Source organism: Ziziphus jujuba, chromosome 7 (assembly GCF_031755915.1).
Source record: "Ziziphus jujuba cultivar Dongzao chromosome 7, ASM3175591v1".
Taxonomy (NCBI): Eukaryota; Viridiplantae; Streptophyta; class Magnoliopsida; order Rosales; family Rhamnaceae; genus Ziziphus; species Ziziphus jujuba.
In genome coordinates, this window is record NC_083385.1 from 10,002,348 (window position 1) to 10,015,986 (window position 13,639).

The following is a 13,639-nucleotide window of genomic DNA, read 5'->3' on the forward strand; positions in this document are numbered from 1 at the left end:
TTTTTATATTTATAACACACCCTGTGAAATCTGATAGAAGGTACTAGCTGCTGGATAGAGAAGACAAACGAGTTTTGAGGACCCTACAATGAGAACATGTTTCTTGGTACTAAAGTGCTACTAAAAAAGGAACCCTATTACCTAGCTTCGTAATCTTATACAATCTGAGATCTAATTACTTGAAGATGACTGGCTTTTTTAAATTTAGTATTTGTAATATTTAACATAAATATATCGTTTTCATGTAGGTATATGAAATTGACTGATATGAAAATTGTAAAAGAAAGGAAACAAATATGTTAACAGTCTTTCCTGAAACAAAAATATGAAATCCAAAAAAAAAAAAAGGAAAAAAAGTCATGGTTTGCAAGCCCCAATAATGAAAATTACACTCATTAAATTTAAATGAAATTTTGTGTTCCAAAATCCAAGTCCAATTGAGTCATCCAAAATCTTGACTGGAAACTAATGATCTTATCTTTCCTATAACCTTGAGGTGTTCCTTGTCAATTTGTAAATTGTCCCGCTTCACTCCTCCCAAATTCATTGTGAATTTGCTACACTTTAAGCCAGAAGTACTTGTCAACTCATAAATCACACTCTCTGTCTAATAATTTCTCTCTGCAACTTTATTCTCCCATCTAGAACAACAACAAAAAATAATAATAATAATAATAATAATAATACACGGTTTCGGTGAATAATCCTTTTTGTGGAAATTACCAACAGTTTCGTCGGTAATTTCCCGAAGGTGTACAGTACGACATATTTTGCCAATTATTTTTACCCCACAAGCCCCCTAAGGTGTGTTGAATGAAAAAACATGCAAAAAATGGATTCTATAATTGTAGTAAGGAGAGAAAATCAAAAAATTTCATAAAAGTGTATCCAAGTTTGCAAAAAATTTGTACACAAATTTGTACACTGTTCCCCCTCGGTAAATCACCGACGAAACTGTCGGGAAACTACAAATGCCCTCTGGAAAAATTACCGACAGTTTAGTCGGTAAGTTCCCGATGGTGTACAGTACGTATCTTTTGCCAATTTTTTTTACCCCACAAGCCCCTTAAGGTGTGTTGAATGAAAAAATATGCAAAACATGGATTCTATAATTGTACTAAGGAGAGAAAAGCAAAAAATTTCATAAAAGTGTATCAAAGTTTGTAAAAAATAAGTACTTTGTTCACCCTCGGGAAATTACCGACGAAACTGTCGGGAAACTACAAATGGCCTCTGGAAAAATTACCGACAGTTTCGTGGGTAATTTCCCGAGGGTGTACAGTACGGCATATTTTGCCAATATTTTTTACCCCACAAGCCCCCTAAGGTGTGTTGAATGAAAAAACATGCAAAACATGGATTCTATAATTGTACTAAGGAGGGAAAATTAAAAAATTTCATAAAAGTGTATCCAAGTTTGCAAAAAATATGTATATTGTTCACCATCGGGAAATTACCGACGAAAATGTCGGGAAACTTCAAATGCCCTCTGGATAACTTACCGACAGTTTCGTCGCTAATTTCCCGAGGGTGTACAGTACACATATTTTGCCATTTTTTTTTACCCCACAAGCCCCCTAATGTGTGTTGAATGAAAAAATATGCAAAACATGGATTCTATAATTGTACTAAGGAGAGAAAATCAAAAAATTTCATAAAAGTGTATGAAAGTTTGCAAAAAATATTTACACTGTTCACCCTTGGGTAATTACCGACGAAACTGTCGGGAAACTACAAATGCCTTCTGGAAAAATTACCGACAGTTTCGTCGGTAATTTCCCGAGGGTGTACAGTTCGTACCTTTTGCCAATTTTTATTTTATTTTTTATTTATTTATTTATTTTTTTTTTGTGGTACAAAGTTTTGACTTAAGGAGTCCTATTATTCGATCCTTTCCAATGCAGCAGGTACATATCCATGCTCATTCGGCGAATTTTCACTTATCTGGTTAACTGGACAACAAATTTTCACCAGAACTGAATTGGAAATAAATAAATAAATTATGGGTTTGAAATTTGAAACCCAGTTGCTTTAGGGAAAAAAAAAAAAAAAAAAAGAAAGTTTTGTGGTCTTTTGGAGATGGTCCAGGCGAAAAACCTTTGCTCCTTTTCTTTATTCATTATTAAGTGGAGCTGTCAACAATGACCTTACATGTAAATTGGTAGGAAAATAATGATCACTGAGACCATTTCCATATGAATTATAGTAAATGTTATTTTTTTAATACAATATTGACTAATTAAATTCTTATTCTTAGGCTAATATATTTGACTTTATCTATCACCTATACGTAAAATATATTTTAGGAAATTTTTTTCGTAAAATCAATTAACAAAATTAATATGAAGTATATTGTATTTATTTTTTGGCTTACTTATTAACCCATTTATGTTTACTATTGGGAGTTCATGATTTCAAAACATTAAGATGGAAAAAATTTATTATAAATGATAAAAAAAATTATGTAAAGAAGTAGCATAAAGCCAAATTATGTATATATATATGTATATATATCCACATACCAGGTAATCGTTAACTCCGATCTGCAGAAACGTACAATTTAATTACATACTTTTGAAGTGTATGGGCTCCACAATGAATATTTTCAGATGATGCAGGGAGAGTGAACTGAACTGAAAAGATTTTGGGATTTTCTGCAATGTTCGTCAATGCAAAGAAAGAAGGCTGAAAGGTACACAACCAACAAAAGAGAAAGAGAGAGGAAGACACAGTATACATTTAATGTGGTAGCAGGACAGAAGTTAATGGGGTAGATAGAAATGAGGGATGGTCAAAAAAGTTGTTTTAATATTATCACCTGTATTCGAGACAGTCAATGAGAAAACTGTTATTTTTACTTGACACTTTCATAGGTATCCATGTATTTAAATAGTTTACAAAAGCCAGACAATTAATTCCCTCCTAACAAGTATCATTTGGACATACTACCATGGAGCCATTCATGTAAAAGTGATTGATACCATCCATTTAAATTATCATCCTTCCTTACACATCATATTGACACGAGAATCAAGTACAAAAACTAAAAACAAAATCTGAATATGGAAGAAATTGGATCCTTTCACAAATATGGAAGTTTCCTTTTTTTTTTTTCTTTTTTGTTTATTACATTTTGGTATCTTTTTTTCTACGAAAATCCAGCTGATCACAACTATATAATTCCTATGTTCCAAGATTATGTATAAGATTCAAAACATATTGGATACAAAGTCCTACAAGGTAGCAGACACGGCAAGACTTTGCTGGCATACCGCATGCTGAACCAGAATCCTGATATCCCAAACAAAAATATATAAAAGAAAGAAAAAATTTGTGAAAAATTAAGTGAAAATTCAAACTCCAATGCCTGTTATCAACTGGCCCAGCGTGAAGGATTCTTTTCACATATACCAGGTTAGGCCATCTGCCTCTGTGCTAATAAGCCTTTGCAATTCAAATTTTTTTATGATGCTGAAGAATGATGCCTAAAATTCACACAGCAGCATGCATCTCTAGCCGTCTTCGTGCTAAGATTTTCAAATTTGTTCAGAATGCTTTGAAGCAACCTATGTGTCCACCGTTCTTGTGTCATGCTTTCTCTTGCTTCGTCTCTTTGATCTAGATGTGCGGGTCTTTGTAGGATGCTTTACAGCATGCTCTTGGATGCCCAACACTACATTTTCATTGGTAGGGAGTTCAGGAGGGGCATCAGGCCATGGTGTGCGTTTTGATGGTACATTGACATCCAGAGGAGGATCAATTATCCATCTGTAAAGAGACCACACTAATGTCAAATGCATGTGCATAGGAAGAGATTCTGCTAAATGAATTTTAATTAAATAGGCAATTGACTGTCATGATTTTTGTGTGTCAATGATATATATTGAAATTTAGATGGCTTGATGAGGGGTGGGGGGAAAAAAGCATTTCCATATGACAAAATTATTGACTAAAGGTAAAGATTTGCTGAACCAAAGTAAAATAAAAAGAAGCATGCTACATAAAATCATAGTACAATTATATAAGTCAATTGTTTAAAGGATTGTAGTCAAATTGCAAGTAAGAAAGCCCTTGGGAATGAGGTCAGAGGACTGAACAGAAATACATTGAAATGCCACACCAATACCACTTGACCACTTGAAACAATGCAATGACATTCACTTGAAAAGAGAAGTTGAGCATCATTGTCACATTCACAGGTAGGTTACTAATTTTAAGTTCTACCCATGTGTGATATTCAAAATCACAATTTCACAGCCACAATTTTATGCTTTGAAAATAAATTAGAGACGCATAGTACTTAGAATTTGAAGGATATAACAGCAGACAGTTTAACATGACAAGATTATTACAAAACATTTCTACCAATTGTATATGATCATTGGCACTGTTGACTCCATCTATGCTTCAAATTTTTTAAACAACCATGACAGCTTTCAGAATGCAAAAACCATATGCACTATAAAATGGAAAATGGATTGGAGACACAATAGGAAAGAAGATATGGTACCTGTAGGGCCAAACCATAACCGCCATTCACATCTTGCTCGAAATAAAGTAACTGGAAAATAAAGCAATTAGATTATAAATTTAATGTCACACCAGCAACACAAAAGAAAATGCAGATGCAGAGAGAGAGAGAGAGAGAGTTCATAGTCATCAAACATGGTATATAAACAATTTAAATGCAAAAATATGAAATATACATACCTTAAATTTGCTTTGTGCATTTGAAGTAACTCTTACTACAATACCACACTCGGCTTGTTGCTCGTTGATCGTAACACCAAAGAAATGAGCATTTTGCTTATCCACCTGCAACAAAACAAAATCAACCAAACGGAAAATTTCAGAAAGAATGAAAGTCCATGATAACAAACATGAAAGCACCTTTCCACTAACTGATGACAGAATGGAATGTATCCCTACTTGGCTGTACTCCATCCAGCATCATATCATCATACATATCTCTCAGCAAGAAATGCCTCCCACAACTTTCACAATTTCTCTTTCACAATTTCTCCCAAAAAAAAAAATTCCCAACACCACTAACAGAAAATCAAAATTAGAGCTGTTGCCTACCTGTTGCTTCTGCTTCTGCTCCTAGGGCTCTCTAAAATCCTGCAGTTTTTCTCTCTGAGTCGCCTCTTCACCATCTCCTTCAAAATGCGCAGTCTCCACGCTTACAATCCGGCCGATTCATGAAAGGAAACAGAGGGCTCCTAAGGTCTGGTTATGGATAAAGAGATGGAGGGGAAAAGTCGAAGAAAGGAAAGAAAAAAACATATAAAAAAAATAACACATAAGGGTATTTTGGGATTTTAAAAGATTGGAGGGGTAGATCAAAAAAGAAATGAATTGAGGGGGTAAAATTCATGAAGCTCGGTCCTACAGGGGTATTGGGCCAAATTCCCCTACTTATGTATCATTCTTTCCATTATATTACTGGACGGTGAGGGGTTATTATAGGGAAAGAGCCAGTGGTTCAGCCGCTATGGCTTACCTTTATGATATGGCACCATATACTTCAATTCTTTAAAACCGCTGCACAACTCCAGGATCGTACATTCCATCGACGAAAAAGCAAATCAGATAAAAAGGGTATGTAAAAGAATTGTCAACTTAAAAACATCAAAAATTTCTAGCAAAAATATAAACTTTATTAGAGGGTACATTTATCAATGCCTGGTTATGAAAGGAATAAAACAACAAAAAAAACCTGATTTAACAGATAGAGGGACTAGGGATAAATACCGAAACCAAAAAGAAGTTGAACAAATTTTATATCTTGTGGAATTTATAGGTTCTATACATGTATAAGAGCTACTAACCTGTGTAAAATGAATAAGATACAAAATACATACATGTATAATGGCTCAAGTAACTAATCCATGACCGTATTCTTCCCCAAATGAACTAATCTGACCAGAAAAAACCCATGCATAAATGAAGCATTAGAAGAAATCCTCCATCCATCAATGACCGCCTATGCTGTTCCAAAACGATTTTCCCTCATTCAACTTCGCTTTAATCTCAGTTCTGGCAACACGAATCAAGAACAAACTTGCAAGGAAAATAGAAATAATTAGCATTAAGAAGACACTGTTCCATCCCCTAGTGGAAATATACCCTGCCAATAGTGGGCCTAAAGCTGCCCCAATAGAACCAGTGCCATCTATAATTGCACTTACAGTAGCTAATGCACGAGAATTTCCTCCAACCATGGTCTGAGTACCAAGATCAGTAGCAACAGCCGTTGTAATGAGTGAGTATGGACCATTTACAAGCAATCCAGAATGAAACATCAAACTAATATTGGCAAACATGGAGATGCTTCCATAAACCCTGTAGAAAAGGAGGGCTGGAATTGATAGCAACAAGAATACAATTGATATAACAGCACGAGCTTCAATTACATCAGAGATGAATCCCGCCAAAATTCCTCCAAGGACTCCTCCCATATCAAATATAGTTGAAAGGATCCCAGCAGTTTTGTGTGACAAATGCACTCCCGCAACAGCTAAAATGCCAAACAGAATTCATAAATAAGAGAACCTTGTAAATTGTAACACATTCAAATGCATAGGGGAGCCCATGAAAATTAAGCAGATTTGATCGTTTAGCAGTCTTTAATTATTTCATGATAAAAATTAAATACCCAAAGGCATATTTATCTTTATGGGGAAAGACACAGAAAAAAAACCTATTGGCAGTCCCAAAACAAAGCAGATTTAGCTGTATGTTCACAGATGCCAAAGAGTTTCTTATGCTCATCATTCTTCATGAAAGAAAAGAGTAAATAATAATAATAATAACAATAATAACAAAGAAACAGAGACAAGATTCTCATCTTGTCATTGCCAATTCATGATGCATTATAGAGCACTAACCACAAGAAGACAAATATAATCCAACTCTGAAGGGAAAGTCATAGCACAACCTATAGGAAAATTTTTATGGCATATTCATATAAACTCATCCTATTTGACCAAGTACCTGTGTGCCTTATGTAGAAGGGCAACCAGTATAGAAAAGTGTAAGCCACCAGCTTTGAAAAGAAGAGACAGAAAGCAAATGGTGCTACACTAGGTAGCCTCCATGCCTCAAAGAATCCAATTGCGGCCAAAGAATCAGAGTCCCCTGTTTCAAGAAGACCAGCTTTCTCTGACTCCACTTTCTCCTCTGAACTCCTTACACTATCAACTTCCGCATCCATTTCAATCTCCTTGCCGGGAGACTCAAACCCCAAATCATCCGGACTAACAACGAGAAACATAAACACTACAATGCCAACCACAATCATCAAAACTCCAGGCAAAACAAAGGAAAGTCCCCACCCAAATTCTAAAACACCTGATGCTAAAACTGATCCAACAATGTTTCCCACAGAGGTGTGCGAATTCCACAATCCCATTATCAAGCCCCTCTTTTCTTTCCCAGACCAGTTTCCCACAATTGCCACCACACAAGGCCACCCAACTGACTGAAACAATCCACAAACCACTTGAACAGCAAGAAAGAATCCCAAAACATGAACTCCCAACCAATACCCTAGGCCAAACATTATTGTAAAAATGCCACTGCCTATCATACCAAACACAAGAAAGTACCTCAAATGGACCCGATCACCGACATGGCCGCAAAAATACATTCCAATGGAATATACGGAAAGAAATGCGAGATCTAGCTCGCCTAGCCAGTGTGTTCCACGTGGACCATTGAAAGGAGCCCAACCAGCATCAATCGAGCTCGAATTCAATAAGGTTGAGTTCAAATTACTCTCTGTTAGGGATGAGTTTGAGTGATCATTTGGTCCAAGAACACTCTTAACAATGCTTGGAGGTTTTCTAGAGGCATGAAAGGAAGCATAGGCGAGGAAAGTTATTACTAGGACTAAGATTTGGTGGAAAGCTAAAGTTTTTTGTGGGGGTTTGAGAGATGGGAAGAGATTGAGACCTGGAGGTGGGTTTAGATTTTTGGATGGCATTGTAATCCAACTTCAAAATAACAATAACAACAACAACAACAACAACAACAACAACACATCAATCTACACAGAAACCCCTAGACATAAAAAAGCTTCAAAATTTATATAACCCTAAATATATTGATCAAAGAAGAAGACAATGATGGATGAGGGCCTTAATTAGTAGCTCTGTGAATTCACTAATTATAATATTATAAAAATAAAAAAATAAAATAAAAATAAAAAAAGACAACTATGATTCTGGAGAGCTTTGATAGAATCCACCACTAACAGACAACCAAAATTAGAGCTGTTGCCTACCTGATGCTTCTGCTTCTGCTCCTAGGGCTTTCTAAAATCCTGCAGTTTTTCTCTCTGAGTCGCCTCTTCACCATCTCCTTCAAAACGCGCAGTCTCCACGCTTACAATCCGGCCGATTCATGAAAGGAAACAGAGGGCTCCTAAGGTCTGGTTATGGATAAAGAGATGGAGGGGAAAAGTCGAAGAAAGGAAAGAAAAAAACATATAAAAAAAATAACACATAAGGGTATTTTGGGATTTTAAAAGATTGGAGGGGTAGATCAAAAAAGAAATGAATTGAGGGGGTAAAATTCATGAAGCTCGGTCCTACAGGGGTATTGGGCCAAATTCCCCCAAGTGGAAAACTTGGAATACAAAATGTACAGATCTGGGCCTGAACTGGACTTCTTAACAAAAAGGGCCTTCAAGGCCCGACGTAGGTAACTTTCTAGACAAATACAGGCCCCGGCCTACTAGACTACTGAACAAACTGGGCCTTATCCAATCTTCGCTTTTAACTGGGTTGTCTTTTTTTTCACAAAAAAAAGAAAAAAAAAAAGGTTAAAAACTAAAATTATTAGAACTAAAAGAGAAAATAATAATAATGGTTTTTATTTTATTTTATTTATTTACTTTTTATGGACCTTTTTCCTCTTCCGCTACCATACAATTGGTTGGATGACCAAGTTATATTAGATTATTCAAATCACTTTTACTCTGTTTCTTCCTTTTGAATTTTAGACCGAATTGTTTGCTTTCTTTTGCTAAACAATAATAACAATAATAATAAACCATTAACCACAAAAAATTTTGGATGTGGAGAGTCACTGGGACTTGCACCTCAATCCTTAACTGGGATGATCATGGCCATTTCAGAGGAAGCTTTTCAATTCAATGAGTTACCAAAGAAAATGGGCATTGCATTAGCCAAAAAAGTAAGCTTTTATACAATATTTTGAATGAAGAATATTATAGAATTTATGAATCAAAAAAATCACACCTGTATTGTCCAGAAAGTAAAGAATGGAATTACACACAAAAAGAAAATTGTCAAAGACTGTAATATGATCGAAAAACTAATAATAATACAGAACCAAAGAATGCACAACACATTTCCATCTTTTCTCCTTTGCTGCAGTTTTCAGTAGCTAGTGTAATCTTCTTTCTTCCAGACACCACCTCTAAACCCAATATCATCAATTGGAAAAGCTGCCAACTCTGGACACCAGCTTGCATTCAAAATTCTTAATGATGGCATAACTTGTTGGATCATAGACCATTCTTCTTTTAAATCAGATAGATTTTCCAACATCAAACCCTCAATTCTCCAAACATTATTATCATTCCCCCAAAAGCTTTCATTCATCTGTGCAAGATCCCCAGAGGAGATTGAAAGATACCTTAACATAGGAAGTGAAATAGGATTGAGCCAAGTAGGACTAACCTTTCCCATGTAAAAGTGAAGACTTAGCTCATGGAGTTGTCTTGGAGGAGAGAGTTTATCAAGCTTGGTTGGGAGATCTTGATCATTAATATCAAAGCAACTAATTGATAGATGTTGCAACTCTTGTAGATTTACCAATGCATCAATCTCTGTATTTTCAATCTCATTCCCTTCACTTAATTGAAGGCCAAGCTTCTTGAGTGCATTTAAATTCCGCAGCTCACCAATCCGACAGCCTTCTATTTGGCTTGATTTGGCGGGTTTGAAGCCCAAGAGCACTTCAAGTTGTGAAAGTCTTCCCAAGCCTTTGGGCAAATATTCCAAAGAACCACAGTGACTTACATCTAAGACCCTCAGCTTCTTGAAGGTAACAATATAAGAGGGAAGTGTCTTTAGATTTTGACAATAGCTTACATCCAAAATCTGAAGGTTGTAAAGCTTCTCCAAAGAGGCTGGAAGTTGAACCAATGGATGAGTATTGCTTATGCTAAGGTAAGTCAAGTGCTGAAGACAACCAATATGGTTTAAAAGTCCTGAGAGAGGGGTTTCAAATATTGATCTAGAAAGATCCATTACCCGCAAATAACGAGACTCACAAAACTTCTTTGCAACATTTGGAGAAAGCCTGTTCACTTCACCAGTCTTAGTTGTGGATAACAATGCTCGCAGTTTTTGATTGTCCATAAAATGCTTGGGAACCATACTATTTTTGATACCTAGATGGCGACAATTTAAGTAGTCTACATTAAAAAATGCACTTTCTCGTGCAATTTTAATCACCAAATCACGAACCATATCATGAATTTTACAATTGTACATGGCTCCATAGTATGTCTTATCAACCACTTCCAACAAACATCGGTTTGTAAGTCCTGAAAAACAATCTTCAGCAGCTTCAACTGCTGATCTACCATTTCTTAATGGAAAAAACCCTTCTCCAATCCACCAATGGACCAATTGATCTTTTCCTATGATGCAATCCTCTGGATAGATGGACAAACAAAGGAAGCAAGACTTCAGATAAGTTGGGAGTTCATCATAACTCAATTGTAGTGAAGCCATAACAGAGTTACCACTTTCTCCTAATTCATCACTAAAATGCTCTGCAATGCGCCTCCATTCTGAATATTTTGGCTCCTTACAAAGCATGATTCCTCCAACTGCCTTAATTGCTAATGGAAGGCCTTTACACTTCTCAACAATCTCCTCTCCAACACTTTCTAGTTCCGGATAGTTGCAAATACCTCCTGTAGGTGCAAATGCAATCTTCCGAAATAGTAGCCAGCTATCATCCGTGCTGAGGCATTTGGGTCGATGAACTCTTGCTTCCTTCACTCTCATCTTTTGCGCAACCTCCTCAATCCTTGTAGTGATAATTATACTACTTCCATTGCCCTTGGGCAATCCTTCATAAATTCTATCCCACCAAGTAACATCCAGGCTCCACACATCATCCATCACAATCAAGTACCTCTTTCCCAAAAGATATTGCTTTATTTTCTTTAACAACTCACCTTTATCATCACCCACACTGGCATCGCCCAAGTTTCTCAACATGCTTCTCATAATTTCTTCCTCAGTGAATGTTTGAGAAACAGATACCCACATTCTTCTTTCAAAGTGCTCCTCCATTTCTCTGTGGTTAAATATTGTTTGAGCTATGGTTGTTTTTCCCAACCCACCCATTCCCACAACCCCAATTGCTAGTATGCCACGATCAGCTTCAAATATCCAATCCTTTATCTTCTTCGTATCACCTTCCAAGCCAACAACTTGGGTATGATCATACACATGGGAGCTCCATCTGGGCATTTGGTCGTATATTGTCCCTTCAGGTTGGTTTATAATTGACACTCCCAAATAAGATGAAATATTTCTCTTAATTTCAGAAATTTTCTCATTGATTTCGATGAGCTGCTTCCCAGTTTGATACTGAAATGGAAGTCTTGAAGGATAGATACACGTTAACCAACCACCAGAAACTGGATCGTCCTCATTGGACTGAAGCTGACAATCTGCTAGTATGTCTTCAGCTTCATATATCAGTTCTCTTAAGACAACCATGACACCACGGAGGAGCTCATTTTTCCGCTTGACCCTCTCTGCTTCCTTAAGAAAGCCTTGCATTAATAGAAGCTCATTTTTTAACTTTTCAAATTGATCTCTGAAATGAATCAATATGCGGCTCTCATCTGCCAGAGCTTTTAGAAGTTTTTCCAACAATACATTTACTACAGCATCCACCATGTCGTTGCCTTACATAAATCAAATATGGAAAAGTCAAAGAATAAATAACCAATGTTGAAAAATATAAACAACTCAAACCCAATTTCATTTCTAAAGACACGAAAATTTTGATCTCACAAATTGGCCAAAAAAATTAAAAAACAAAAAGCTCTCCAAATAGACCACCCTTTTCTCCCCTTACAAGATTCCCATGTCTCAAACAACATCCAAAATTGGGTCTCATATATATATATATATATATATATGTGTGTGTGTGTGTGTGTGTGTGTGTGTGATAAAAAGAAAACATATCCTACTAATGAATGAGATCTCTTTATGAGGTTTCCACTTTATCAACATTCGAGAGAAAAAAGAGTAGTAGAATTTTGAGTCAAGGGTATGAAGAACTTACAACTAACTTTTGGGTTTATTGGTTGTGGTGTTTGATTTGGTCTTTGTAAAGCCCCGGACTTGCAATGAATCGGATGAGCTGAGATGTAAGAGCAATCACTTAAAAGAGAAACGGAAACATGAGCTAGTAAAGCATCTAAACAAAGTAAGCAACTCACATAGAAATTAGGAAGATGAAATCAGCTCAAAATCTAAAAGAAACTTAGGGATCAAGGTGAGACTTACAAATCGTTTCTCTACCAGAGAGGAGGATCAGAGGAATTGCTGAGACACCTTTTAGTTTGCTGTAGTTGGCCTTGTAAATGTAAGAAGTTGAAATAGAAGTATGAAAGTGGAATCAGCGAAGAAAATTCACTCGCGGAGGCACGAGAAAGAGCAAGAAGATGAGGAAAACATTATTCTGCCATGGAATCTTTTTTTGTGTGGTCGTGATTTACAAAACCAACCTTGGTCTTACTCAAGATCAAGCGGATGAAGATTTCAATATGGAAGGGTAGTTTAGTATATTACATTTTAATCATTGGTCAAATGGTCAAACACAACCCAGATACCTAAGGACTTAAAGTCAACTATCTCCTAACACGGCTTGTTATGTGTGTGACTTGCAAGGATTCTTCCCCTTGCCTTCTTCGCTTGCCCAGTCTTTTTTTCTTCTTTATTTTTCTTTTTGTTTTTAGCATATTTGTATGGAAATTTATAACTTATTACCCAATAGAACAAAATTGATGTTTATTTTGCAACAGCAAAAGCAATTCATTTTGGTTATCCCTCAAGTTAGCAAGTCAAATTGTTAAATAAGAAATTTCATAATTTGAGTCCGAGAAATTGACAATCGAAGTGCATAAAATAGAAGCAAATGGTCAAATAAAATATGACAATTATAATTGAATGAAATTTGGTATGAGTAACTTTGTATAAATAGCCTCAAATTCTAGTATCTCCTCATAGAACTTTAAAAACTGTACTAGTCTGTGGAAAATCTTTCAGAAAAGTTTTGGTGAATTAACAAGCATTTTTAGTTTTGTTTCAATGTAGAATTGTTCTCATGGAACAGAAGAATTACATTTAAACCTAAAGAGATAAAAACAATTGGAAAGAACAATATTTAATAATTGATAAAACTAGAAACTACGTTTCGGGTCACAGCTTCACTTCAAAAACCTCCATTAGTATTAAAGTTGAACAGCCCCACAGCGACTGTCTGATAGACAACATGAATACTGACTCGTATGTACCATGTTTGCTTATTTTACTAACTAATCATATTAATAACTAGATCGGCTCCAACTTCC

At 35.9% G+C, this 13,639-nt stretch overlaps 2 protein-coding genes and 2 long non-coding RNA genes across 6 annotated transcripts; 1 reads left to right on the forward strand and 3 right to left on the reverse strand.

Moving 5' to 3' along the window:
• Positions 1-3,315: 3,315 nt before the first annotated feature.
• On the forward strand, positions 3,316-3,889 carry LOC132804534 (uncharacterized). The gene is made up of 2 exons (XR_009639729.1): positions 3,316-3,414; positions 3,641-3,889. It is a non-coding gene; the product is annotated as an uncharacterized LOC132804534 (long non-coding RNA).
• On the reverse strand, positions 3,633-4,990 carry LOC112492960 (uncharacterized). The gene is made up of 4 exons (XR_009639728.1): positions 4,891-4,990; positions 4,711-4,815; positions 4,511-4,561; positions 3,633-3,768 (listed from the first exon to the last, which is right to left on the reverse strand). It is a non-coding gene; the product is annotated as an uncharacterized LOC112492960 (long non-coding RNA).
• A 771-nt stretch (positions 4,991-5,761) lies between these two features.
• Positions 5,762-8,017, reverse strand: LOC125419538 (putative glycerol-3-phosphate transporter 5). Of its 2 annotated transcripts, XM_060818774.1 has the most exons (3): positions 6,997-8,016; positions 6,192-6,520; positions 5,762-6,063 (listed from the first exon to the last, which is right to left on the reverse strand). In XM_060818774.1, exons 1-3 carry the CDS (start codon positions 7,985-7,987, stop codon positions 6,034-6,036), a joined length of 1,350 nt encoding a protein of 449 aa, XP_060674757.1. In that variant the 5' UTR covers positions 7,988-8,016; the 3' UTR covers positions 5,762-6,033. The 2 variants fall into 2 exon arrangements, with proteins under 2 accessions (XP_060674757.1, XP_060674756.1); XM_060818773.1 differs by having other exon boundaries at positions 5,762-6,520; positions 6,997-8,017.
• Positions 8,018-9,189: 1,172 nt separating this feature from the next.
• LOC107424688 (disease resistance RPP13-like protein 4) lies at positions 9,190-12,805 on the reverse strand. Of its 2 annotated transcripts, none has more exons than XM_016034537.4 (3): positions 12,573-12,805; positions 12,349-12,426; positions 9,190-11,965 (listed from the first exon to the last, which is right to left on the reverse strand). In XM_016034537.4, exon 3 carries the CDS (start codon positions 11,955-11,957, stop codon positions 9,408-9,410), a length of 2,550 nt encoding a protein of 849 aa, XP_015890023.3. In that variant the 5' UTR covers positions 11,958-11,965; positions 12,349-12,426; positions 12,573-12,805; the 3' UTR covers positions 9,190-9,407. The 2 variants fall into 2 exon arrangements, with proteins under 2 accessions (XP_015890023.3, XP_015890024.3); XM_016034538.4 differs by having other exon boundaries at positions 12,349-12,446.
• Between the last annotated feature and the right edge of the window lie 834 nt (positions 12,806-13,639).